This window comes from Labrus mixtus, chromosome 23 (genome assembly GCF_963584025.1).
Source record: "Labrus mixtus chromosome 23, fLabMix1.1, whole genome shotgun sequence".
NCBI classification, from domain to species: domain Eukaryota; kingdom Metazoa; phylum Chordata; class Actinopteri; order Labriformes; family Labridae; genus Labrus; species Labrus mixtus.
The window spans coordinates 15498278-15525981 of NC_083634.1; the positions used below are offsets into that span (position 1 = coordinate 15498278).

Consider the following 27704-nt stretch of genomic DNA (forward strand, 5'->3'; position numbering starts at 1 on the left):
GTTTACAAAGTGCTTTGACAAACAAGAACAAACTAAACCAAACACAGAAGAACATAAACAACAGCAAGAACATAACAAATGCAAAATACTAAAAATAATTAAATAAAATTCAACAGAAAAGAACCCAAAGTGCACGATACCCAACAGACATATATAACCCGACCATCACAAGAACCTTCATAAGAACCCAGGCAACACAAGAACCCAACAACACGAGCTGAGACCAAGAGGAACCAAAGATTTAAAAAGATGTAAGAAGCAAATAAAAAGATAACAGCAATAAGAAGGTAAGAGAAATATAAAAAAAAATAAAAAAAATAAATAAAAAGATAACAGCAATAAGAAGGTAAGAGAAAAAAAAAAATAATAATAATAAAAAGATAACAGCAATAAGAAGGTAAGAGAAATAATAATAATAATTAAAAAAAATAATAATAAAAAAAAAAAAATAATAATAATAACAATAATAATAAAAAAAAGAAAAAAGAAAAAAGAAATAGAAACAAGTGGTTAAAGGATAAAAAAAAAACAACATACATACATAGCATCTCCACCCACAAGGCCCGCTACCACAACAGCTTTTTCCCTGCTGCCGTGAGACTTGTAGCACAGGACATTAAGATGGGAAGGAAGTACTTCACCACCACACCTCACAGACTAAATGGACAGTTGACCACCTCACAGTGCAATACAAGTGTGCAATATTAACCTTAAAAACAAAAAAAAACAGTGCAATTATATAATGTGAAAAATATGTGTGCAATAACCTCAGGTGCAATAAGAGATGTAGAAAGTTAGAGACAAGAAAACATATTTATATTTTCATTTCATTGTACAGTGTTCCCCTTTGTTATTTTTTGTGTATTATATCGTTGCTTTAATACAGTGTATAACTTCTGTACAGTTTATTTTAAATCACTTAGCTGTTACTACAACTTACTTTTACTTTTTTTTGTAGTTTTCTACTCTTTTTTTTTTATAATGCTATTCTATTTTATATATAATTTTAACTTTTTTTTGTAGAAGCTGACTCAGGGAGAAACGCACAGGAATTCCAATGTACCTGTACTGTCCTGTACCTGTGCAAATGGCAATAAACATCTGTTCTATTCTATTATTCTACAGCTGGCCAGGTCTGTCACTCCTCTCGCTCAAAGCACCACACGGTGGCGCTATTTCATTACAATAAAGTACCGATGCAGCAGGCGCGCAGGACGCCAAATGCTCCATTACACCCGGCTCTGATCCACGACTCTCAGCGAAACACAGAGCAGAGAGAGAGGAGCGTCTCAGGTGTCTCTGGTGAACTGCAGAACGGGGTTTAAAACAGGTTGTTACCCGCGAGAAATCACGTGATCAAATGCGGAAATTGTACCGATAGAGAAAGTGCAGCGGAGAAAAAAGACGGGCGTGTTGGTTTTGTGTTTTGAGCTGCTTGTGGCATTAGCTGGACTCCCTCAGTACCCAAAACAACCCTTCTTCTCCGGCGAGCAAACGACGGGCGAGGTTATCTTTGTACGAACTACACCTGTCGTGCACAAAGTAAGGTAAGCGTGACGGAAATAAAACCAACCAAATTAACCTTTTCCAGTTAATGTTAGTGTGTGCAAGGTAACTTTTTATGATTATACTCTCCTACGGCTACCTGACATGTGCATTTGTGTTTATTGTTCCATGATACCTGTTAGTAAAGCTGTTTTTAAGTGGTATTACTGTAACTACTCTTAACGTGGTTGGTGTGTACCATGTTGTGTCAGAGAAACTTTTAGCGTGTTGTTGTGTTTCGTCATATTATAGCCTAGTAATGCGGGTTTGGCTATGTTATTACCTTTAAAAAAATTAAATAAAGCGCATTTAACAGCTAAAATAGTTTCAATAACATGCATTTGGACAGTTTACATTGTTGTAAAAGGCAAAGAAACCATAGTAATATGCAATAGTAGTCAACACTGACGATGGTGACAGTAGTGTTTGTTTTTAATTTAATTTAATTTAATTTAATTTAATTTAATTTAATTTATTTTATTTTATTTTATTTTTATTTTTTTTCCTGTAGCACTTTGAGATTTTTTTTGCAAAAATGTAAAGTGCGTTACAAATTAAATGTATTATTATTATTATTATTATTATTATTATTAGTGGTGGTACCCTCACACTGCAGGTGAATTCCTCCACTGCCACTTTTTATGTTACTGTAGGCAACAATATATATATCTAAGAAAGTCTCAGGCACAATTTTCTTTGCTAATATTTGTATTTAGAGTTATATTAAGCCGTAGTGAATGGATAAACATGTAGTCTTACAATGGTTAGCCCTTGTACGCAGAGTTTCAAATAGTGTAAACAGACAAACAATAGTTGACTTATTATGTGATGAATATACATGGTGGTATTGAGCAGGATTAAAGATGTTGAGGGTTATAGTCCAGTTTGTCCACAGCCTATTGATCGGTGAAATTTGGAACGAGTGTTGAAATGTTATATTCACTTTTTAGTGAACTGAACTGGGGCCGCCACTAATGACTATTTTAAGTCTCCAGGCACTTTGCTAATTATCGTCCTGATTGATTGATTTTTCTAAAGGCCAGCAAAAAAAACAAAAAAAAACATCACAATTTCTAAGGGAGGACATGTATTAACCTCTTTAAAAACTCAAAGATATTCACTTTCCTAGAATAAAAATGAAGAAAATGTTCAAATTTTTGCCTTAAAAAAGTCTTAAAACTATTTTTATTGATAATGAATTTGGTAGATCATTTTTTTGTATCTTTTCACTGTAGGTGCAATAAAGAACAGAGGCTAAGTGCTACACAGCGTTAATAGCATAATGAGACAATATTAACTTTATAGCTCCGGTTTTGTTTCACGTTGTTCTCGCTGTGTGCGCACACAGAGATCAAATCACTTTCTTAAGATCTCAAAAACATAAATTCAAAGCCGAGGTGGGAGCCTGTTGCTGCCGTCTGTGGCATCTTCAATTTTAATTTGTCGGCTGCGGCTCAGAGCTGAGGGAGAGCTGTCAGTGACAAAGCTCGGGAGGGCGTCAGGATATGAATAAGGTGGGCGAGCGTTTATATTAAAATCAGTGCTTACTGCCTTCAGTCTTCAAGGTTAGTAGAAGAAACAAGTCTGCACACTGCAGCAGTGAAAATGTGTAAGAAAGTCATGCCCATAAGGTTATCGGATTTCTATATTTTTCTACCCAATTTACTTTCAGTATTAAAACCCATCTGATTTTTTGTTTTTGGGATAACTTGGAATCAAATCCTGCCATTGTGTTTACACTTACAGTCTCAATGCATGATTATCATCGTCTCTGTTCTCTAGAGAAAAACTTGCATTTGGGTCAGAGCAGCGAGGAGATATTGGTATGGATCCAACCACATTATTCAGATAGTGTTAACACCTTCATATGACCAAAGCAGAATGTGAGCCAGACTACCTTAAGATGTGTGTTGGGTAGATCACATCACATTCTCTTCAAGCTGTTTTTTTCCACAGCTGAATCGACGACTCAGCTTCAGCTACGACTTACTATCGGCAGGTTTCGGCCTGAACCTTCCCTGTCCTGCTTCAACAGCTGGTTTATAGGTCAACCCTTACATTCACTGACATTCATGGACCTTGCTGGTGCAGATGTTGCATATTACCGCCTCGCCTAAATTGGCTTGACGTCCCTATTCATCCACTGAAACTTGACATGTTACATTGAGCTTTGCATATTTTTGCAGCCAGTGACACCGCCCTTGCTTCTGACTGAAACTCTATAATACTGGAATCAAACAGATAAGTGTGCCAAGGAAATCCCACTCTTCAGTTGTTAACATTCATTATAATCTCCCAACTCTCAAAACTCATTCAGGAGTAGACAAGAAAAGCCACATTTTTTTTAATCTCCTGCGGTTTGCTTGTCTATAGAAATGTCTCAAACTGACAGGTTGGTTAATAATAGCTTAATCTTTCTGCTATGTTTTATCATCCAAATGAGTCTGGCCAAGCCGAGTGTTTGTTTGAATCCCGTCTAATTGTCTTGTTTTGCCCTGTTGGATTCCTTTTTAATGATGTGAATGCGTTCCAAGTTCTCAGCTGTGTACGTTGGAGTGCGGTCTGATTATTTACGACCACAAGAAAGGTGACGTCTTCAAAAAAAATCAGACCAAATGTTGTGTCATTAACAGGAGTCCCGCACCACGTTGTTTCAATGTAAGTGTGAAGAAGATGTCAGAAGATATTAATATATATTTGATATATATATATGAATACCTACTTACTTACGTATGCCCTAGTGGTCACTGGATTATAAGGTTGAGCTACACATCTGTCACATCTTCTGTCGCTGTAGTCATTTATGGAAACATCTGTACATCGCAAAGATTTGAAAAGCTTCCATTTGATGAAACATACTTCACTTTCTCTTCTCACACTGCTGCTCTCTCGGCTGTTTTTTTTTTTTTTTTTTAAACCAGTTTTCAGTGGATTTCCAATCATAGCGACCCATTTCAGTGCCCAAAACAGCTCTGATATTTGGAACAGTCAAAAGTGGATCGCCCTCTGATTCAAAACTTTCCTCAGTGGACGATACAAGAGCACTGATCTCTTCTTGTTTTGTTTCCAGTCTTGAAATGTACAAAAAAAAAATACGTAATAGGTTACTGAAACACTCCCAAATTAAAATAACCGAATAAATTGGAGTAACACGCTGACTTTGCCCGGTTGGAATATATGAAGAAGGATTTTCCAAAGACTGATTTAAGACCATCGATCTACGCCATTGCATTGAAAACGCTGTGTTTTTATTTTATATTGTATTTTTTTAACGCAAAATGCAGGATTTTCCCCTCCGACTCTACCCTGACGTACCCCGAGTAAATTTTCCATTTTTTGCGTCGTTCTTCTTACGTCATGCCTCCCCTCCTGAGATCAATCAGTCAATAAATCTAGACCTCGATGGAGGCGTATTGTATGTTCGATCTACTTTTTCTGGTGGTGTAGAAGTATTTTCAAGTCTTCTTTGGAATTCCAGTGGTTAAAGCTTTCTCTGCTAACCCGATGGGTTAAAGATGCCCTCCAGCTGATTTTCACAATGCACCATTGGTCTTTTGTAACAAACATGGCATCGGTTCAGTTGCTGCCCAGACTCTTGCGCCAACTGCGTCACGATTAAGCAAATATTAATGTCTGTTATTTTGACCCCTTGTGCCGTTTCTACTGGCACAGAAAGTTGGATTTCACCGAACTACGACGAGGATGCGACGAGGTCAAAGTTCCAGCTCTGGAGAAACTTGTCACACTGAACACTGATATGGGTGTGAGTCTTTTTAACAGCACTCACGCCTCAAAACCGTGTGATTGAATCTGCAGTCATTAGTTTTGCTATTGGCTCATTCTTTTTAGTCATTTTTCATACGACTTTGTCAGACATGTGCAGATAACAGCTTCATAAAAACTCTATGCTTCGGACTGTTTGCTGGACAAAGGAAGCAATTTTAAAGACATCCATCTTTGGCTTTGGGGAATTGTTGCGAGAATTTTAATTAAAACATTCATCTCCTGCGATATGGCTGAAAACTTAATTTCTAAACCCTTCCAAACGTTTGGTATTAAAACGATCTGTTATTATAACCTTTAGTCGGGGGCCACTTAACGGTTGTCGTGTCTTCAAAACAACAGCATGGACTGATATTTTCACCTTGCCATATCGGTGCACTCCTGATTGTACATTTTCTTTTTCTTTTTTTACGATTTGAAGCGCCTCTCAGAGATGTGTTATTAATGTTTTCTGTCTGCGTGAAGCTAACGAACAGAAGCCTCAGCCCCCGGCTAATCCTCTTACACCGTTCTGTTGTTTTCCTTTAATTGAACTCTCTGTCGGGTGTCGATAGTTCCCCTGGCTGGACTATTGCCGCACAGCTGTTCTGTCAGCTGATACACCCGCTAACCTGAGGATTGACGTTCAGAAAGAAAAACACCTCAGGAAGCTGACGATGATGATTGTTATTTTTCTCTCTCCTGTACTTCCTCTTTATCTCTCAGTGTTCTACTCTTGAGTTAATCACCGCCTACAGTCTCTGCCCCTCTCTCTCTCTCTCTGCTCTCTTTTTATATTTCGCTGAACCCGTCTCTCACACTGTATCCTCCGTCCTGGCGTGTTTTGCAGGGTTGTTCCGAGGTCAGGTTGCTGACATGACGAGGCTGTGACAGTGTGTGTCCAAGTGAGTCTGTGCTGGACCAATCCCTGGGACATGGCCGCTGCAAAGAAGAGTGAGTTTCTCTTTTTCTTTTTTAATGCATGATGCAGGGTTGTCACCATACCAGCATTTTAAACTTTCATACAATAATAGAAGAATTCAAACAATATGATAATCTGACAGCAGGGCAAACAAAACTGTAGTATGAGTCAAAGAGAAAAAGTATTTGGTTACTAAGCTAAATCTTGCACACTGTCTTAATAGCATTCATTCTTTGGCAATATTTCAGTACTGTAACGTTGCCCGTGTACTTGTGCAGTTTGGACTGTGCTCTCTCTCTTTCTCCTGCGGCAGTTTTGGGTAAAAATATGACTAGAGGTCTGTAGCTGTTTTTTTTTTTAAGCTTTTGTACTTTTCAATACTATTAATCCTTTAAATAATGGAGATTGAACTTTTTTCAAACAAGTGGTATGAAAAAAAGTAACACACATTTTGAACTGTGATGTTCACCTACTTTAAATGTGCAAAGGATTTGTCCAGTGTTGTATCAATTTAATGTTGAAACTATTTCAAATTTCAGATACCACTATGAGCACTTCTGATATCACAGATACCGTCAGACATCGCTCACACACCGTCTCAGGATCAGCTCCTGTGTTTTTGTTTTGATGAATTAATCCGCTGTCTGGCAACAAGCTGAAATATTTACTGCTTACATTTATTAGTGGCCAAGCAATGAAAGAAAAGAAAAAGACATAAAAGAAAAACAGCCAACTTCTCCTTTATAGCTGGTTATGAAACAGACTTTAAGTTCACAGTGTTGCCTCTTTTTGACCTTAAAGGAAATGAGACCATCAGTGAAAGGGATTGATTTTTGCGATATTATCATTTTCCCGCTGCTACACGGTAGATGAGACGATTTATGGCGCGTTAAAGAAACAACCTTTTCACATTTTTCATCTTTAAATATTTACAGCGGATGAGATCGTTGACTGGTAAAAGAAGGCATTCAGGGGTTTTGGGTTCTCAAAAAAATCAGCAAAAAATAGATAAAGATGTACCACTTTGTCCACAGGGGGCGCCAAACCGAAAGTTCCTCACATAAGCTTGAATCCAGATATTCTTCAGCATCTTCTCCATTTAATTGTTCCATTTCTGACTTTTTGAAAGGTTTATCGTAATCAGAAGTAATCCAGTTGTATTTCTAGCTTGGTAGCCGTGATTTCCAAGAATAATAATACAACGCAATAAGTCACATATAGATCAAAATGGACTTAGGAGCGCAGAGGATGGATTACATCCTGCTCCTAGAAGAAGAACCCTTGTACTCAACCAGGAAGTGATCAAATTGTTATGAAGCTGTATCCTATAATCTGCTGTAGGTGAATTAAACTTCCTTAATCCTTTCTGTGCAGTTCTCTTAGAAGAGCTCAACGGTTCAAAAATACCTGGTTAAAGAAATGAAGATGACAGATTGTTCGATATATATTTCATTGAGGTTGTCACCAGGGAATCACCCCGAGGGCTCTCCAGGACGGTAAATCAGTTGAATGTAAATTCATATTGATTTGTCCTTTGGCTTGGGTTTCTTGGGAAATGGGGGGCGTTGGTCTTTTAGCCGAGCAGCTTCACAACAGATTTCTGTGAAGGCAAGCACATTTGTTTCCTCAAAAGCAGGAAGGGTTTAATAAAAACCTTGAAAGAGAACAAGACCTGGTGGATGATCGGGTCTTTGTCAACACAATGAATATGGTTGGTATGCGCCCCGGTTGAGAACGGATACCAAGCACCAATCTGCCTGTTCTTTTGTTCTTTGATAAGGTCACTGAATGAAGGGCCGCGCAGAGGGAGAACATATCGACTTCCTGTTGACGACGTTATAAAGAAAAAACAAAAGTTTTCCACTTGTCTCAGATGGACTGAAATGTCACAGGAAGAGTGTTTGTTTCCTCTTTAACAGGGAGAGGCAGGAATGCATTGCTAGTCAAACCATCTTATTGACAACACTTTGGTGTGTTGTGTTCAGTCTTGTTTACTTTTAATAGTTTTACAATAGATATCAATGGAGACTTGTGTAAATCAGTGTACTTCTTGTGATGAACGATACAACAGAATACTCAAAGTACTTGGTCTTTTTTGATTCTTTGATTTTTTTTTCAAATTTTCTAAATCCAAAACAAAAAACGCCAATCAGAATTTACATCCATTATCCATTATTACCCCTCAGATTAGATCTTGAGTAACCACAGTAGTTGTTGGGGCAGCATAATGCTTTCATAAAATATTAGAACATTTGTTTGAATTATGCTTAAAGGTCCAATAAGTACCATTTCTACTGAGTTAAATCATAAACTGACCTTACTATATCATCAGACCTCCCCTAATGTGTCTGTCTGGTTTCTATGGAGACCGAGGTAAGAAGAAAGACAGCTGAACCCCCCCCCCTCTCCCTGTTTCTCTCTGCTTCCTCTATGACCCCTCCTCCCCAAATGTAAGACGTTCAACCCGTTTGTTTGTGAAATAATTGAATGATGCAATCCTGGATGTTCTTCACTAAAGTCAGACATGGCTTCTCTGTCCACAACGCAGTTTCGATTCCTGCGCTGCATTTTTGTTTTCACCAGAGAAGCAGGCGGTTTCAAGGCACCCCCACACACACAGCTGTTTTGCACGCCCCTCTTGGCAGACCCGCCGGTGGTCTTCATACTCACAAAGACCGACGCAGAAGCTCGAGTGTGTGTGCGCGCGACATGGCGTTTACCGCGCCGTAGTAAATACTTCACATTCCTCGCAGGCTGCTCTCTCATCTCTTCCTCGTTAGTATAGTGGACAGTATCTCCGCCTGTCACGCGGAAGACCGGGGTTCGATTCCCCGACGGGGAGTTAACTTTTTTTTCCCATGCTGCGACAAAATCATCATCCTGACTTCTAATCAGCTGCTTTTTAAGATCCAATGTGTCGGATATCTACTGAATTAAATGACACAACAATCTTACTATATGATCAGACATTAAGGAAACATGCTGTGTTGAAGTGCTGGCTTCTCTCACAACAATGCAGCTTTCTCATTTGTTTGCTTTCGTACTCGTACATACATTTTGCGTTGTTATCTCTTTGACATAAACAACCATTTTCTTCAGCTGGATCTCAAACGATGCATCGAGGTGGGCGTGTTTACTTCCTGTGTGAGCATAAAGCTGCAAACAAACTGGCTTCTGGCGCTATTGTTGCTGTGTGATCGGCTTTAAGATCTGCACACTGAGTGAAGAATATCCAAAGGGAATCGTTGTTATTGACGTAAACTTCATCATGATCACCTTTTTTTAGATGTTTTTTTTTTAATCACACAGTCCTAAGTCCATAGACTCAGCGCTGTCTCCTTAAGCTGTAAAATGTAAGTGAATGCAGCTGGCCGCGCTGTGCCGGTGTTGTCTTTAAGAAGCGGATGCATTAGAAGAAAGGTCGACAGAGATGGATGTGTGCAATCTAGCCGCGAGGATTGCAAGCTGTGTACTAAAACATAAATTCACTTTTGTTCAACAAATGGTCGAGTCCCCGGTGTGTGTTTAAGAAAATAATGTGCTGGAGATGCTTGCAACCTTTAATGGAAGGACAGATGAGTCACTACATTTGGAAAAAAAAAATGTCTTCCACAGTGAAATATCAGCCGGTTTACACATCTGATCATTTGCAGACTATGGTGTCGTAGTTTCATTGTTAAAAGCTGGACTTACTGCAATTATTGAAACCAAATGTGGGGCTTCTCTTTGGTTCCAAATGAGCTGTTGTTCCCGGAGAAACATGTAATAGTTGTTATTGTTTTGGAGTACGCTGACAGGTTGGTGAAACAGAGAGCTGCTAAACTAACAGAGCATATTTAGGATTCAAGCAGATACACTGACAGACAGATTAGAGGAGGGACAGAGGTAGAGATTAATCTGAAATAAGCCAGTTCAGTGGGGCATGCATGTGCGTGCACACGTGCATAGTGATTTCTTTTTTTTCTTCTTCCTGTGTGTGTGTGTACGTGCTTGCGTGTTGTTTATGGATGTGCTACTACTGAGCGGGTAAGTGTGTGTTCGTGTGTGTGTGTGTGTGTGTGTGTGTGTGTGTGTGTGTGTGTGTGTGTCCCTGCCATGGCTTTGTCTGAGATTATCCGACCCAGCGTAAAGGCCGCAGTACTGTGATAATGAGCCTGAGACAGAAGCTCGGCTCAGAGCTTCACCGGTGCTTGGGTGCTGTTTGTTTAAGGCGAGGTACGTCAAAAACAAAGAGAAAGAAAGAAGACAGAGCTGAAAGAGTAAAAAAAAAAAAAAAAAAAAAGGAAGTGAAACCAAATATGCTTTTCGTGCGCAAACAAGAAAGACACCAGCTGCACGTCGAATCAATAATCAAAGTGACGACAATGGAGAAGACACCCACATTATGTCTGCACAATAAGGTGGACTGTGTGCGCCACATCTATAAAACTCAAAGTCCTCCTTGGATCATCTCAAACATTTGCGTTAGATGGCTTCCTCTCGCTCCACGCTCCAAACTCTAAAGGGTTAACGCCCACTTTTAACTCTTAACGCCTGATACACTGACAGCCTGTTATATTAAGCTTAGTGTGTGCGTGTAATTGCAGTCATGGAGCCCTTTTCTATGAACTCCTACACTTCATGATTTAAAGCCTCTTATATAGCAGCCTTAAATAACAGGTTCATGTGATGTGATGATGACGACCTTACAGCTTAAGTCTGATCTCTAGATACAGTCAGGGGTTCTTTCCATACCGGAGTTTAATGTATTCAGATCATTTAATGAAAGGCTGTCTGTTCTTATTGTTTCTGTAGTATGAGACCTTGAAGGTACCTTTTGTCTCCTACATAATTACCTTTGGTGCTACCTAACTGTGGCTGGAATGATCCCACTTAAAGCTGTGTGAGAGATTTTCAAGCTTTCAGGATAAAAACTTGTATGATTGTGAAGACAATAACCAATCAGACCAATGTCGTTTTTTTTTTTTGCACGGCACTCCCTGAGAAGCTAACACGGGGCGCATCCTTCGAGCAGAGCCAACGCCAATCAAAAGTGTGTTTCCCTTTTGGCATTAAAATGGTTAAGTTTATGACGAGAGTGTTTCTGACTGACGCAGATTTATCTTCTGTTCAAACATTATTCACTGTAAAACAAAAGAAAATACTATCAGCATTATCTTCAGTGGATATCACTTTATATACATCAGGTTATATATCATACTTTTATTAAATTTATTCTCCATTAAAGTACAGAGTCTGATAAGAAAACTCATTTTAGATATGAACCTAACAGGATCATTGTTGTGTTTTATCTGCACTAAGGATCGACTGTGCTGTCTGCGATCACAGGAAACAATCTTTTCCTTTGGTTTGGTGACTTCCTGCTATTCTTGCTAATGTTGAAGCATTGCATCTTTTGTATAAAGATCTTTAGATTTAAAACAACATTTTAATATAAGCCAATTCTCATCTCCACAGTGATCATGCACCTATGGAACATAAAGTAACTCCTCAACTCATTAAAGTGACTCAGACTGCTGAGAGCAAGCTTTTCTAATGTCTAATAAAAGTCTTTATGAAAGTTTAATGGTACCGGCCCCCATGTGGCTCGGTAATGGCATATTCCTCAAGTAATGCCAGGAAATAAAAACTCAGCACATACAATCAATTAAAAGCATCGGAGCTGTAAGACACTGTAGAACTGGCTCTCAAACACTGAAGTTTGAACAACCTTGACATTTCTGGAACAGTCAAAATGTCAACGTTTCATGAGCTGTTGTTTGCGAAAAAGACATTCATCGTGTTGCCGTTGGTTTAATTCTCACGATAGATGATAAATTATTACCAGGCTCTGCTCTGCTATCTTCATAATTAATACAGATGGCACCAGTTTCACAAATTTCGGCTCATCGTTGCCTTGGCAGAAAACTTCCAACTTATCCTCTTTAGAGGAAAAAACAAGTATTTGACTTTAGGAAATCTGTCCAAAAATAAAGAGGAGGAAATGCCTTTGCCAATACATTTCAAATGAAAAAGCAGAGACATACTCGAACTAAAAAAGTTAGTTTTGGAGAAAAAAAAGAGACTTAAAGTTATGAAATGTCTGTGGCTGCCATGTTGGCAAAGATAACTTGACTGAAGTTTGAAGTGGCATCAACATCTTAGAAAACGAGGTTTTAAAACTACGACTGACCGAATGGACAACGATCAAAGTAAAAAGTAACCAACTAGCTGTTCAATCATTATTTCATCACCTCTTATCACCGTCTTTTCTTAAATCATTCAAAGTTGCAAATCCAAATCCAAAGAAAAAAGAATAAGTGTCCCTGGTTCAGCTCGATTGGTAGAGAGGGTAATCCATGTGGGCACACAGTCCTAGTCTCAGTGATCCCAGGATCTACTCCTGGGTTTGATTCTATTTTCTGCATGTCGTCCCAAACTCTCTTTTATCTGCTACTACCACAATACCCCAAACGCCCTTCAAGTGTTAAGAAGTGTGATTTTATTTTGAAAGGTGATTAAGCACCTACAAAAACCGAGCTGCACACCGGCCTCTACTTTGTTGTCTCGCAGAACTTCAAATAGTTGGCAAACTGTCATATCGGCCGACCAAACAAAGCTCCAGCTCGGTGTCGAGCTTCTGAATAAACCGAGAATAATTGGAGAGATGGTGACAGAACACATGGTGCCCAAGAAGTGTGTGTGTGTGTGTGTGTGTGTGTTTTCCATTACCATATTCAACATCACCCTGTCTGTTCTCAAAGGCTGATTTTCACACAAACACATATTCTAACAGCTACCTCGAGGGAAGTTTCTGTGGGAAATGGATTCCCAATCTGAGTGATGATTGACTTCCTGTTGCCCTTTTATTAATAGATTTATAAACCTAACATTTAAAAGGTTGTTGATATAGCAGAGAAAGGCGGCCCATCCTTTGTACTGTTTATTTATCTCTTGTTGTTTGAGTTTTTCTTCCCATTTTACGCTCCTCTGAGGTTTTTGGGAAAGTGATATATAAACAAACCCACGGCCCCCTTTAGCAGAGATTCATTCATCACACAGACTTCTTGTTTATTTTTTGCTGGAGTAGGCTTTAAGTGGAGAAAAGGGTTTCCATTCCCTCAAGCTTGGATTGAATGTCCAGAACAATACACAATCTCTGAATCGAAGGTCGACCTACAGGGAAATAATATGTGTAGCTTGTAAGGCTAAACCTGTTTGATTTTGGCTCTGAGATTCTGTGGAGACTGAACACAGGACTCTGTAATGTCATTTGTTGTAAAGGGGAGTCTAATGGAACATTTGATTTGCCAGCGGTCTAACACGATAAAGAAACGATTTAAAGGCCATCCCTATTTGTTTGACTCTACACTTTAAAAAAATCATTAGCGGTGCAGGGAGCCTGTTTTCAATGCCTTTGGTCATGGTTTGAAAAGATCTGACAGGCACTTGGAAAGTGGAAATGATTAAGCAGATGTGGTCAGTGAGGAAACCATTCACTCAATAAAAATGGACTACACCAGTGGTTCTCAACTGGTCCAGCCTCAGGACAATAGACTACACCAAATGGTACGGTTGGTTGTGGAAACAAAAGCAAGATCTGGATTTACCAAACTGTTCTGAACCAAACCTGACCACTCGATGGAAACGAGGCTAAATAAACTCATACATGCCGCTTTGTTCCCCCCAGGGTATTTCCTCATACATACAGATGAATGCCATTTTTAGATCATGATTTCAACAATTTATCTGAAGTTCATGTCTGACTGTCTTTTTTAAATCCGTCATTTGGATTTTCAGTTTTTATCCGTTTGACTGGAGAATAAGCGCCACCAACTGTTCAACTCCAATATGTCACCAAACAGCAGCGGATGGAAACATCTATATTTAGCATTTTCTGTCTTTCGTTCATGTTTTTTCAACGACTTCTCTTGACTCTTTGTCAGTTCGGTTTATTTTAACACCAGCTGAAGTTGCAACATTTGGACCATTTTCACTCTTTATCAGGTTTTTCTTTGCACTAAGCCAACATTTAATACTTTTTAATCTTTTCTTTTCTTGCAACTTTTGAGTTTTTTCCTCTACTTCGAGTGTTCTGTTTCATCAACTTGTGTTTGCTTTGTTCCTTTTTTATACCTTTATGGGTTTGATGCACTGTATACGTGTTAAAAAAAACATTCCTGGCTGTTTTCCCAGGCCTTAACATCTCCCTGAGAATCACAGCTAACCAGTCGAGCTTTGAGTGAGTGCATTTGTAAATCATTCCTCTGACACTGTAATGGGTCCCTGTTGAACACAAATATTTTCTCCCGTTAAAGTGATCCAGTCAGTGTGTTTGTGTAGTCACACCTTCAGTGACTCGCCCCTCTTTTCGTTCTCTCTCTCTCTCTCTCTCTCAGGTGGTGTGAAGACGGGAGGCGTGCGCTTCTCAGAGGAACCCCCCGCTGCCGGAGCCCCCTCGCATGTTCACTTCGAGGAGAAGCTGCATGACTCCGTTGTGATGGTGACACCGGAGGATGACGGCAACTTCATGGTCAAGGTGAGTTTAGCCTTACGACGCACACATTTAGAAGCAGCTCATTCCTTTTGTCTGAGTGTTAGTCCCTCAGATTGTTCCTCCACTTTTATCAGCGGTGGGTATCCCTTCTGTTTGAAATTCAGGTCTTGTGAGTCTATTTCTGATTCCCACAAAGGACACGACCTTGTTCCCCTCTCTCTCCTCCTATCATCAGTGTTATCCTCCATCACAGCGCAGTCACATCTTGCAATCGGCCCCCCATTTAATGCAAAGCGCAGGCAGGACATATGGTTTCTGACTGACAGGCAGAGGCTGAGATAATTCATTCATTCATTTTGTTTCTATTCCTGTCACTGAGTAATACGATTTGTCCAACCAAGAAAGATGGAGCAGTCAGATGTTCATCCGACTGTACACCACTGCTAAACTAAAGGCGATCCTTGACATACACAAATGGATTGTAAATGTTAAAAGAATAATGCATCATGAATCAAAATCAATTTCCATTAATGTATAACTAGTCCAGCTTCCATCCTCCTGAATAAAAAGAAAGACAGCATGATAGTTCCTCAGGAGTGAAGCCAAAACATTTTGAGCTCCAGCCATCGCTGACTGTCTGCAGTATAGGTCATAAGCTCCGCCTCCTCCATGTTAACAGATGGGACATTGCTCACACACAAAAAAAAAACATCAAATATTTTTTTCCAAACATGGTTTATGTCATTATAATTTGCTCCTATCATGATACATTATGTCTAAGTTTTCACTTCTACTAAATTAATTGTTGTTTTATTGAGTTATTTGATGCCATAAAAACTGATCATTTTAATTGTGTGATTTGGTAAGTGGAAGGGACGCGACGTTAATTACACAGGTCCTTCAGCTGATTTTTACATCGCAGACTTTTGCTCTAAAAGTGCAAAATGTTAGCAACTATCATGGGGAGTTTTTTTTTGCTTCAATATTGTACAACAGGAGGAGGTGGAGATGTGTTTTTAGATACAGTCAATGGTCAAAAACGAGTGACTACAACAAGATTTTACCTGTAGTGCATGAAAACACCTCACAGCCATATTATGACTTGGCATGAATCCATTTAGTTAAAAGGACTTACATTTAAAGCCTGGGAGTCTTTACTCTCTAAGATAGTGATCTGTTTTTTTTTCTTCTTCCCAGGCTCAGTTTTTATCTGGCATCTTCACATCCCTTCTGGGATCAAAAATGCTCTTTCCGGCCAAACGACATGATTGAGTCTCCATCTGCGTCATGAACACCATGTTCAATATATATACTCAGGTTTATTGTCATGTCAGGGTAATATTATTTTTTGATGGATTAGGTGGTCGGCGATGCTTCGTGATACGCAGGGATTTTTTTAAATTTGTGAACATGAGCAGGAAGAGCACTTTTCCCTCAACACAAACGACAAATCAAGGCATTGAAACAGGAGTCACGGGAAAACACAAGACTGATTTATGCTGACAAACACAAGCTAGGAGTGCTAGAACAAGAGGCGGGTACTCGAAACAAAACATGCAGTTGAAATGCTCGCCAAACTTTTAACATATATGCAAACTAGAGAAGGCTAGACAGCTTAAAGTCGATAAATATTTGGATGCCAACTCAATATAAAGTTCCTACTGCACAGAGACCATATGCTATATCATCTTGTTTTCAAATTGATCAACCTAGTGGTACTTAATCACGACTTAGTGGTACTCGATACATGCAAAAATAAATCAGTTTTCCCTGGAAACAAACCCACCAGCTTCCCACAGATGGTATCAGTTTGTCTTCTGGTCATAATTGAGGGCTCAACTTCTCTCTGTGACATATTTTCAAGTAGTTGATACACTATAGGAAGGTAACTCTTAGAACGGAGCCCTTAGTTTCTATAAGGATTGAAAGGATTGTTCAAGCAAATCATCCAGAGGAAGATTAAAGTCTTTTCTCATCACTCCCCGTTAATCTCCTGTGACGGCTCTAAAAGCACAGAACAATGATATCACAACTCTCATCTGCTCGCTGCTGTCAGCTGAAAAAAACCTCCAGCTGCACAACTCAACTAAAAATGAACCAAAAAGCTCAAAAGACGTCTTAAATTGACAACCAGTGACTGTAAACGTGTTTCCAGGTGTTCAGACCTCGCTCCAGTCGAAGCTGCTGATCTTTCTGTACGTTGGTTTAAAACCAAATTCCTGCAAAATGAACGACCCTCCCATCAGACACAGGGGTTATAAGGCAATGCTAGCAAGCTAATATGCTAAACTGTGATCGCAACCATGTTCAACTTGAAACCTATATACATCAGCATGTGAGCGGTCAGCATGAGGGCGTGCTGATTCTTGGGTCCTGAGTTGATTCGTATTGGAATGAATAAAAATTTGCGGTGTACAGTATTGATTTTTTTGCTTTAAAAAAACCAAACAAATCAAAAGTAAAACCATTTATTTTTATTTTTTATTTTTTTATTTTACAGGCACATTGCATATTGATAAACATTTCTGTAAATATACCAGAGTTAGCCAAAAGGCTCATTTTCATCTGTTGTCCCTGGCCAGGCTCCCGAAAAAAACCAAAAACAAATTCAAACATCGCTAAAAGCTAAAAGTATGAGTAAAAGCACGTATCCAATAACCCACTAAAGTAAATGTAACGTGCACACAACAAGACAACAGGATGTTTGTTTTTCTGTTGAATGATGTGACATAACGACTATCGATCCCAGAGAATAAAAATACTTTTTGAAATGTCCAATAAAAGTGGAGATGCTTAAGTGAATCAATCCTGTTGTTAGATAGCATGCACCACCGAGACCCCTGTCCCCCGACTCCTTTTAGACACCCTGCTTCATTGAGCACAGATTGGCACCACTAAACAAAGTGGGCGTGGAAATGATACCTGCTTGGTCTGAAAAAACAAAGTCAAGACACTTGCACTGTGCGCCGCTTTGTGCCAGGTGTGAAGTTGGGCTTTTTGTTCCTCTTTTATTTGTGTTGGATGAGGAAATGCAAACAGGCAGAGGATCATCCACGTAGCTCATCCGACACGTCATTCATTTGTTTCTGTTCGAGTGATTGGCTCACATGTTAGTTCATCCGTCTTCTGCAACTTCTCAAGTACACTAAAGAAAAGTTCTGTACACACTTTCCAAACGTCGGAACTAATTCACAGCCAATTTCATTTGCAGCGACTACAAACTTGACCGTCCATAGTTACAGATCAGCCTGCTTTTTTGTGAGCTTGTGAGGGTTTGTCTCTTGAATTGTGCCTGAGAGTGGGCATGGAGCGCTGTCATCCTGGCATCGTGGAGCTGAGAGAGGGGCAGGGGGGGGGGGGCGGGGGTTGTTGCTATGGAAATCGTCAGTGGAAAGGGGGTGGGTGAGGGGTGGGGGGTGGGGGGGGGGGACTTGGCAGACGGACCAAAGATGAGATACGAGTGTGTGGGATGGAAGCGGTATGCACACAACAGCTGTATGAATACGAGCTTTAATGAAGGCTTTGTGATTTTCACGAGCTGTGTGTTTGTCCGTGTAGCAGCCGGGTCAACGGCGGAACAAAACATGATCCTGTGACATTTTCAGTGTTGTCTCTGGTTAATGATTATGACTGTGAGGAGGGGTATGGAAATGAGCAGCTGTCGGTGCTACAGAGATCAGCAGCTGAAGAAGTTCTGATGCATTTTTACATTTCTTGACTTCTAAACTTTCTTCTGTAGGTGAACATGCTCATTACTGAGATATATACGGGGTTAATTATTGCACGGATCAATGGTCGCCTCAAGGAAAGACTGCCAGAAAATAAAGAGAAGGAAAATTAAAGAGGTCACGCTGTTGATTATTTTAGTTCAAAGCAGAGTTGATCATTACTTCTGTATAAAGAATTGATTTAAAAACAGAGTATTATTGACCAGCTCTGCACTTGTACCAAGCGTACTTAGCATTTTAGCATCTTTCTACTCATTGTTTCTGGCCCATAGTGTTTTGTTTTCATTGTTCATTTGTTCATCTTGCAGTATCAGTTATCGTAGAATCACTATGTCGACACGTATCATATCGTATGTTACCTTGATATTCCACCCACAGTTGTCTCATTAGCGTTGTTTCAAGATATAAACTCAGCAAACATTCTCAACTTAAACCTACCTGTGTCACACCACACAACCGACAGACAGTAGCAAATAGCTGATGATCAAAATGAGCCTTTCACAGCTGGAGGCCCGATAACTTTTCCTCAGGAGATGGTGGAGACCAAAAAGGAGGTCAAAGAAGAGTGATTACAAACATTCTAATCTAGAGGATTTTCAGACGATTAAACGTCTCTTTATTCTTGTCAGAAGTTAACACAATGGTGATGTAAGCTCCTGCATTTGCAGTATTTTGGTATTATGTCATCAAGCAGTGGTTTATCCACCAGAGAGATAGAGAGAACGAGAGAGAGAGGAGTGTACTGCTTTTTTCTGTTATTTTCCGAGTTTGGAGAAAAGCGTCACTATGGCAGAACAAAGAAGTGATTGACAATTTAGATGAGTAAACATCCAAACAAAAATGAATACAAACAGCCAAAACTGTCGGTGAAAACACATCTTCAATAACCGCTAACAGCTCAAGGTAGAGAAATCCAGAGAGAAATATTCGAGACAGCCACTTTGAATCAGGTTGACATCAAGAAAAAAAAAAAAAAATCCAATTAAATTACTCAAAATGTGTCAAAATTCCCGCCTCAATATGAATGTAATGGGGGGACAAAGTGATCCCCTCTGTGTCCCGTCTTTGGTGGTAGTAATGAATGTACAAAGGCGTGATGACGGCTGAGCTTAGTTACGGCACTTCTTCCAAAAAAAGCAGTCTGAAAAGAGGATACCAAAAACAAAAACTGACAGCTAAATAGAAGGTATCATAAAAAAACACTTTCATTTTACTCTGTATTATATTTACCACTTTTCACCTCACAACTGTCTTTAGAAAAGATTTAGCAACGAGTGCACTATCTCTCTTTTGATAACTTTAATTCAAGTAACAAAATCGACTTGAACTGCTCATGAAAATGGATTTCCCTGAGTCACCAAATCGAGTCACACCAAATTTATTTCTCATTTCTCGGATTACCAGCAGCAGTGAGCCCGAATTTAAATTTTAGAAATACATTTTAATGTGGACTTAATGCCTCACACACCGTCTATGGAAGATCATCCACAGTTTCCTGTTGGGTTCATTAACGCTGTCTGAATGGTCTTGGTGAACTGGCAAGCCAAGATCATAAAATATGTAGTTCTCGGTATACAGTCGGAGAGAGAATGGCGCCATTGTTTCTGGACGAGCGCTGAGTCGTTTGTGTCTGGGTGTGCCCAAGTACCAGTGTTGCACATGTTTAGACTGTATATTAGACCGTCATCAGTCAAAAATGCATTAGGAGAGTAATCTATGAATACTTAAAAAAAAGCTCTTAATGTAAAATTATTCATATTTGTTCTCGCTTTTTTGCGTCCCGTCCTTCAAACCCTCTCTCGGCCCAAACCCACAGCGTGAGATTGAAACTAAATCAATGTTTCAGAGACTGTTGATGATCTCTGGACATGCGTGGGTCTCTGCTCACAGAGCGATGATTGTTTTTCTCTGCAGAGCTCCTTCACTGTCCTCTCTCTCTCTCTCTCTCTCGCTCGACTCTGCCCGCTGCTTCAACACGGGGTCGTGTGGGGCTGAAGCTGCTGTGTGCAGCTCTAGCTGGAGGGGCTTTGCGCTTATCTCTCCTCCCCTGCACTTCCCTGCGGTCACACTCTCTCTCTCTCTCTGTCTCTTTTTCTGCTCTCTCTCTCTCTCTCTCTCGCTCTCTCTCTCTCTCTTTGTACCTGTCTCCTCTGTGAGGTCTTCCTTTCTTCTTGTAGTTTCCCTCATGAATTTTTCTCTTTGCTGAACTTACACTGCTGCCTCTACATCATCCCCCACTCCTCCATCGCTCTTTCACTCCCCTACCTCAAAGTGTCTCTTTACAGTTTGTTTAATATGAATTGACAAACTGTAAAGTGTGCTGTGAGCAACAAGATCAGAGCGTTGCATCCGGTTGCATCAGATATTACAGCATCTCTGTTTTCTTTATTTGTTTCTTTATTTAGTCTGTTTTAAATGTACACAAAACCTGAGAACTGAATGTTTTCATCATCAATTCATCTGATCAGAAAGTGCATATGAATGTCCGTTACTTCTAGGGATGTGCTCAAGTAATCGATTTGGCAATATATCGTCATGTGCGCCTCGATATGGCTGCAAAGCTGCGATGACAGTTTTAAAAGAGAATCGACCTATAGTGCAGTTCACAATAACACCTTAGCCACGGCTCTGGGATTTAAATATTTAAATATATTTCTAGGATCTCTGAGGAGCTGAACTGAAGTGTTTGAAGTTGTAGGATCCTCACACCTCTGCTGTTATTCTCAACAATAAAGAACAGCTGCTGTAGTGAATTCTGTGTAGGACATGGTCTTTATCCAAACTCCAAACGGTCACTGTATTGTGATACGTATCGTGGGGTTGTGGGAAATACCCAGCCCTAGTTACTCCTACATCCAAAAGAAAATACCTCAGAATAAGAGAAGAAAATACTATACCATGCAAACTATTCACCCTGTGGCACCCCTCCAGCTTCCAGACCAATTTCCAGATTTGGTCCGCACCAGGACTTGAACCGACGACCCTCCGGTTGCCAACCCAACCCCAGGCTGAGCTACTGCTGCCCCAAAACAGCTTGGATAAAAAAAAACTCTATCTGTTACTCAGAAAACAAAGTGAACATATTTACGTCCATGACAGCTGGACTTGACCAGCATCTGCAGGATTTATTACCGAAAGCTCCAGAACAAAGTGCTAAATGAAACGCTCTTAAGAGATTACTTTCAAGCCGAGCTGACAAAACTAAGCGTGTTTCTAGGGAACTGAGCGGGTTTAGTGGTTACAGGATTCCTTCAGGGTTAATCATTCACAAAGTTTTCACATAATCCAAATTACCTGCACAGGTATGTTCACCTCTTCAGAACTCCACCCAGTATTGAAAGCCAGTAAAAAGAACTACAACAGGAAACAGTGTCGGCTTAAAATGTAGAGTCTCGCCAACACTTTGGGCACGCACAGGTGTCTTTTATGCACACTTATTGTTTTTTTCCCTTTTTAAAAAGACGTCCACTTCTCCAGTGGCAGCTCTAGTTGCTAAAGTTAGCATTTAGCAGGGTGTGGACACATGCTACAAAAAACTGCTTACTTAGTTGTCACTATGTCTTCAGTGTGATTGGCAGTTTTATGAGAGACCAAACATGACACAAGTTGATATAAATAAACAAATGCTGGACTAAAATAAATATATGTTCATTTATGTATTTATTTGAACATGTATTAATTACTATGTTATTTAGTTCTACTTACATGGGTTTGTTGTCCCTCATCGTAGAAAAAAAGGTCTCTCCCCGTCGGGGAATCGAACCCCGGTCTTCCGCGTGACAGGCGGAGATACTGTCCACTATACTAACGAGGACTGGTGCATTCTGGGATCTGTAACGTGACCGGGATCCTGGCTCTATTCCAGTCTTTACTGTGTATAAAACAAGAGAGGAACTCGTGTTGTCTTTGTGTTTACAGTTTGTGTGACTTCTTGTTGTGTTGGCTTTCTGTACATCAACGTGTGCAGGTTTTTTATTTGTCTTTAAATGTGTTTACAGCTCTGTCTAACCTGTAAAGACATAAACTGTAAAGAATGATCTATAGTACCCGAATAAAAACAGATACGTGTTTCTTTCCTAAACTTTGGTGGCGAGCTGCCCATGGAGTGCACAAACTATCGGCTCCCCTGCCTTGACTTCAACGTTGCCTTCAGCCTACACTAGCCGCTAAGCTGGTATGAAGTTATTTGTGTTTTTGAGGGGTTTGTTCAAGCTGTTGCCAATGGTTTAAGATCTTTGGAGAATGATTTTGAGAACAATACACCCAATGAATACCTTCAGTTTTGTCTGAAGACTAAGTTCAGTTCGACATGATTTGGATTATGAAGTTGATGGTCTTCAAGAAGTCGTCCACCAGCTTCACATTCAGGTTGAGACAGAGGAAATGACCTGGCAGAAAAACTTGTATTTTTCTTCTTCTTATTTCTTCATGTTTTGTTCCTAAACTTTGTTGTAATAATGTTTTACATCCTTGATTATTAAGCAGCGGATCATAAACAATCAGGAATCAATCAGTCCTCATTTTTCTGAAGTTTTTGTTGAAGTCTCTTTTTTTTAAGCTGCAGTTGCTGAGGAAAAACTGGAGAACCACCAGAATGAAATCAGCCTTTATCTACAAATCCTGGATTTATGACCAAAGAGTGTTTTCAGTGAAAATCAAAACATTTTTATTCTGCATCAGAGAGCCTCTGACTTTCAGTTTAGACTTCCTCTCTTCACATGAACTCTGTTTTCAAGCAGTACAGTCATTTATTTATCTAGAATAAACACTGAAACATTTCAGATTCTCACAGAGCACTTACGTAATGTGAGAGGTCAGAAAGTGATGGCCAGCAGTTTCCGTAGTGTAGTGGTTATCACGTTCGCCTAACACGCGAAAGGTCCCCGGTTCGAGACCGGGCGGAAACAATCTTTTTTTTTTTTTCTTTACTTTTCTTTCTTCTTCTGTTTGGACAGTCGTCTCTGCTGGAGGGTCGGGGGTTCGATCCCCAGCACCTGCTGTCACATGTCCGATGTGTCCTTTGGCAACACACTTAACCCCAAATGACCCGCTGCTACAGATTCAGACGACTTTATTAATCCCAGAAGGGCAATTCAGTCTCCCTTCTGGGATTAATAAAGAGGTAGTCTTAAAGAGGTCATATTATGCCCTTTTTGTGGTTCTTATATTTAATCTATGTACCTACTAAAGTATGTTCACAATAGCTAAAGTTATAAAAAAGTGTCTGTTTTCATGAACTGCCGCTCCATGCACCGGCTCGCTTCTGACTCTCTCTCTAAGGCTCTGAAGTGCCCACGTTCAGAGTCCCCACGTGTACCAAGTCTGATCTGATTGGTCCGCCTGTCGGCTCTGCTGTAATTGGTCAGCCACTCAGCACGGTTCTCGGAAATGTCACGCCCCTTTTACTATATTGGGAATGCAGCCACTTTGGCTCCGAGGGGAGCATAAACATTAGCACCTTAGCACTACTGTGCTACCGCAGGCTACGGCATATTGTGGGCGTGCTACAGAAGTTAACGGGCGTGCAACATGAGCTGCTGGGCTTGCCACAACGAGCCAATGGGCTTAGATCAGTGATCTCACACTGACAAGACGTCACACTGGCATTTTTTTTATCGAGGGGGGCTAGAACCAAGCGTTACATGCAGCTAATGCTGCAGCTAACAGGAGGACGTAGGAGAAGCTGTGTTTCCGCGGACTTTGAGTTTTTGCACATAGATGTGCCTAATCATGCACAGGACACTTGGAAAACACACTAAAGGGCATATAAAACCAGAAAAAGCAGAATATGGGACCTTTAAACAAACGTCTCAGATTCTCACAGAGCACTTACGTAATGTGAGAGGTCAGAAAGTGATGGCCAGCAGTTTCCGTAGTGTAGTGGTTATCACGTTCGCCTAACACGCGAAAGGTCCCCGGTTCGAGACCGGGCGGAAACAGCTTTTTTTTTTTCTTTTCTTTTCTTTCTTCGACATTTAACCCCATGTTGCTCCCGCTGCTTCAGATTCAGATGACTTTATTAATCCCAGACGGGCAAGTTGTCTGAATCTGAATCAGAGGCGTATTAATGTGTTTGAATGGGATCAGTTACTTCTGATGGTCACTTTACAGAGCAGCCTCTGGCATCACTGTGTGGATGAGGAGGTGTGACCTGCGGTGTAAAAGCATTTTGAGTTGTCAGCAGACTAGAAAAGCTAAATCCATATACATACATATCTTCACATGCCGCTGATCAAATGTGGGACATTACAGCACAATGGCCTGCTTGTTCTGTGGTTATCCTGTTTGCCTAACACGCGGAAGGGTTCAAGACCAGGTGGAAAAACTTGTATTTTTCTTCTTATTTCTTCACGTTTTGTTCCTAAACTTTGTTGTAATAATGTTTTCCATCCTTGATTATTAAGCAGCGGATCATAAACAATCAGGAATCAATCTGTCCTCATTTTTCTGAAGTTTCTGTTGGAAGTCTCTTTTTTTTAAGCTGCAGTTGTTGAGGAAAAACTGGAGAACCACCAGAATGAAATCAGCCTTTATCTACAAATCCTGGATTTATGACCAAAGAGTGTTTTCAGTGAAAATCAAAACATTTTTATTCTGCATCAGAGAGCCTCTGACTTTCAGTTTAGACTTTCTCTCTTCACATGAACTCTGTTTTCAAGCAGTACAGTCATTTATTTATCTAGAATAAACACTGAAACATTTCAGATGCTCACAGAGCACTTACGTAATGTGAGAGGTCACAGAGGGATGGCCAGCAGTTTCCGTAGTGTAGTGGTTATCACGTTCGCCTAACACGCGAAAGGTCCCCGGTTCGAGACCGGGCGGAAACAATCTTTTTTTTTTTTTCTTTACTTTTCTTTCTTCTTCTGTTTGGACAGTCGTCTCTGCTGGAGGGTCGGGGGTTCGATCCCCAGCACCTGCTGTCACATGTCCGATGTGTCCTTTGGCAACACACTTAACCCCAAATGACCCGCTGCTACAGATTCAGACGACTTTATTAATCCCAGAAGGGCAATTCAGTCTCCCTTCTGGGATTAATAAAGTTGTCTTAAAGAGGTCATATTATGCCCTTTTTGTGGTTCTTATATTTAATCTATGTACCTACTAAAGTATGTTCACAATAGCTAAAGTTATAAAAAAGTGTCTGTTTTCATGAACTGCCGCTCCATGCACCGGCTCGCTTCTGACTCTCTCTCTAAGGCTCTGAAATGCCCACGTTCAGAGTCCCCACGTGTACCAAGTCTGATCTGATTGGTCCGCCTGTCGGCTCTGCTGTAATTGGTCAGCCACTCAGCACGGTTCTCGGAAATGTCACGCCCCTTTTACTATATTGGGAATGCAGCCACTTTGGCTCCGAGGGGAGCATAAACATTAGCACCTTAGCACTACTGTGCTACCGCAGGCTACGGCATATTGTGGGCGTGCTACAGAAGTTAACGGGCGTGCAACATGAGCTGCTGGGCTTGCCACAACGAGCCAATGGGCTTAGATCAGTGATCTCACACTGACAAGACGTCACACTGGCAATTTTTTTTATCGAGGGGGGCTAGAACCGAGTGTTACATGCAGCTAATGCTGCAGCTAACAGGAGGACGTAGGAGAAGCAGCGATTCTGCAGACTTTGAATTTTTGCACATAGATGTGCCTAATCATGCACAGGACACTTGGAAAACACACTAAAGAGCATATAAAACCAGAAAAAGCAGAATATGGGACCTTTAAACAAACGTCTCAGATTCTCACAGAGCACTTACGTAATGTGAGAGGTCAGAAAGTGATGGCCAGCAGTTTCCGTAGTGTAGTGGTTATCACGTTCGCCTAACACGCGAAAGGTCCCCGGTTCGAGACCGGGCGGAAACAGCTTTTTTTTTTTCTTTTCTTTTCTTTTCTTTTCTTTCTTCGACATTTAACTCCATGTTGCTCCCGCTGCTTCAGATTCAGACGACTTTATTAATCCCAGACAGGCAATTCACTCCCTCCCTTCTGGGATTAATAAAGTTGTCTGAATCTGAATCAGAGGCGTATTAATGTGTTTGAATGGGATCAGTTACTTCTGATGGTCACTTTACAGAGCAGCCTCTGGCATCACTGTGTGGATGAGGAGGTGTGACCTGCGGTGTAAAAGCATTTTGAGTTGTCAGCAGACTAGAAAAGCTAAATCCATATACATACATATCTTCACATGCCGCTGATCAAATGTGGGACATTACAGCACAATGGCCTGCTTGTTCTGTGGTTATCCTGTTTGCCTAACACGCGGAAGGGTTCAAGACCAGGTGGAAAAACTTGTATTTTTCTTCTTATTTCTTCACGTTTTGTTCCTAAACTTTGTTGTAATAATGTTTTCCATCCTTGATTATTAAGCAGCGGATCATAAACAATCAGGAATCAATCTGTCCTCATTTTTCTGAAGTTTCTGTTGGAAGTCTCTTTTTTTTAAGCTGCAGTTGTTGAGGAAAAACTGGAGAACCACCAGAATGAAATCAGCCTTTATCTACAAATCCTGGCTTTATGACCAAAGAGTGTTTTCAGTGAAAATCAAAACATTTTTATTCTGCATCAGAGAGCCTCTGACTTTCAGTTTAGACTTTCTCTCTTCACATGAACTCTGTTTTCAAGCAGTACAGTCATTTATTTATCTAGAATAAACAAATCTAGTTTGTTGTCCCAAATCGTAGAAAAAAAGGTTTCTCCCCGTCGGGGAATCGAACCCCGGTCTTCCGCGTGACAGGCGGAGATACTGTCCACTATACTAACGAGGACTGGTGCATTGTGGGATCTGTAACGTGACCGGGATCCTGGCTCTATTCCAATCTTTACTGTGTATAAAACAAGAGAGGAACTCGTGTTGTCTTTGTGTTTACAGTTTGTGTGACTTCTTGTTGTGTTGGCTTTCTGTACATCAACGTGTGCAGGTTTTTTATTTGTCTTTAAATGTGTTTACAGCTCTGTCTAACCTGTAAAGACATAAACTGTAAAGAATGATCTATAGTACCCGAATAAAAACAGATACGTGTTTCTTTCCTAAACTTTGGTGGCGAGCTGCCCATGGAGTGCACAAACTATCGGCTCCCCTGCCTTGACTTCAACGTTGCCTTCAGCCTACACTAGCCACTAAGCTAGTATGAAGTTATTTGTGTTTTTGAGGGGTTTGTTCAAGCTGTTGCCAATGGTTTAAGATCTTTGGAGAATGATTTTGAGAACAATACACCCAATGAATACCTTCAGTTTTGTCTGAAGATTAAGTTCAGTTCGACATGATTTGGATTAT

The 27704-nt window shown here is 40.3% G+C and overlaps 1 protein-coding gene and 7 non-coding genes across 9 annotated transcripts in view; 6 read left to right on the top strand and 2 right to left on the bottom strand.

Moving 5' to 3' along the window:
- The first annotated feature begins 1292 nt into the window (after positions 1-1292).
- adissp (adipose secreted signaling protein) overlaps positions 1293-27704 on the top strand; it is a 34074-nt gene continuing 7662 nt past the window's right edge. Inside the window, exons 1-3 of one of the 2 annotated variants that reach the window (XM_061031895.1) lie at positions 1293-1542; positions 6158-6261; positions 14608-14747. In XM_061031895.1, the coding sequence (XP_060887878.1) occupies positions 6243-6261; positions 14608-14747 (159 nt within the window). In that variant the 5' untranslated portion in view covers positions 1293-1542; positions 6158-6242. Of the gene's footprint in view, positions 1548-6157; positions 6262-14607; positions 14748-27704 lie in introns of both variants that reach the window. The other variant, XM_061031894.1, reaches the window with a different exon arrangement.
- trnad-guc (transfer RNA aspartic acid (anticodon GUC)) lies at positions 9000-9071 on the top strand. Its single transcript has one exon. It is a non-coding gene; the product is annotated as a tRNA-Asp (tRNA).
- Positions 22176-22247, bottom strand: trnad-guc (transfer RNA aspartic acid (anticodon GUC)). The gene has a single exon. It is a non-coding gene; the product is annotated as a tRNA-Asp (tRNA).
- trnav-aac (transfer RNA valine (anticodon AAC)) lies at positions 23268-23340 on the top strand. The gene has a single exon. It is a non-coding gene; the product is annotated as a tRNA-Val (tRNA).
- trnav-aac (transfer RNA valine (anticodon AAC)) lies at positions 24300-24372 on the top strand. The gene has a single exon. It is a non-coding gene; the product is annotated as a tRNA-Val (tRNA).
- Positions 25191-25263, top strand: trnav-aac (transfer RNA valine (anticodon AAC)). Its single transcript has one exon. It is a non-coding gene; the product is annotated as a tRNA-Val (tRNA).
- On the top strand, positions 26221-26293 carry trnav-aac (transfer RNA valine (anticodon AAC)). Its single transcript has one exon. It is a non-coding gene; the product is annotated as a tRNA-Val (tRNA).
- trnad-guc (transfer RNA aspartic acid (anticodon GUC)) lies at positions 27124-27195 on the bottom strand. The gene has a single exon. It is a non-coding gene; the product is annotated as a tRNA-Asp (tRNA).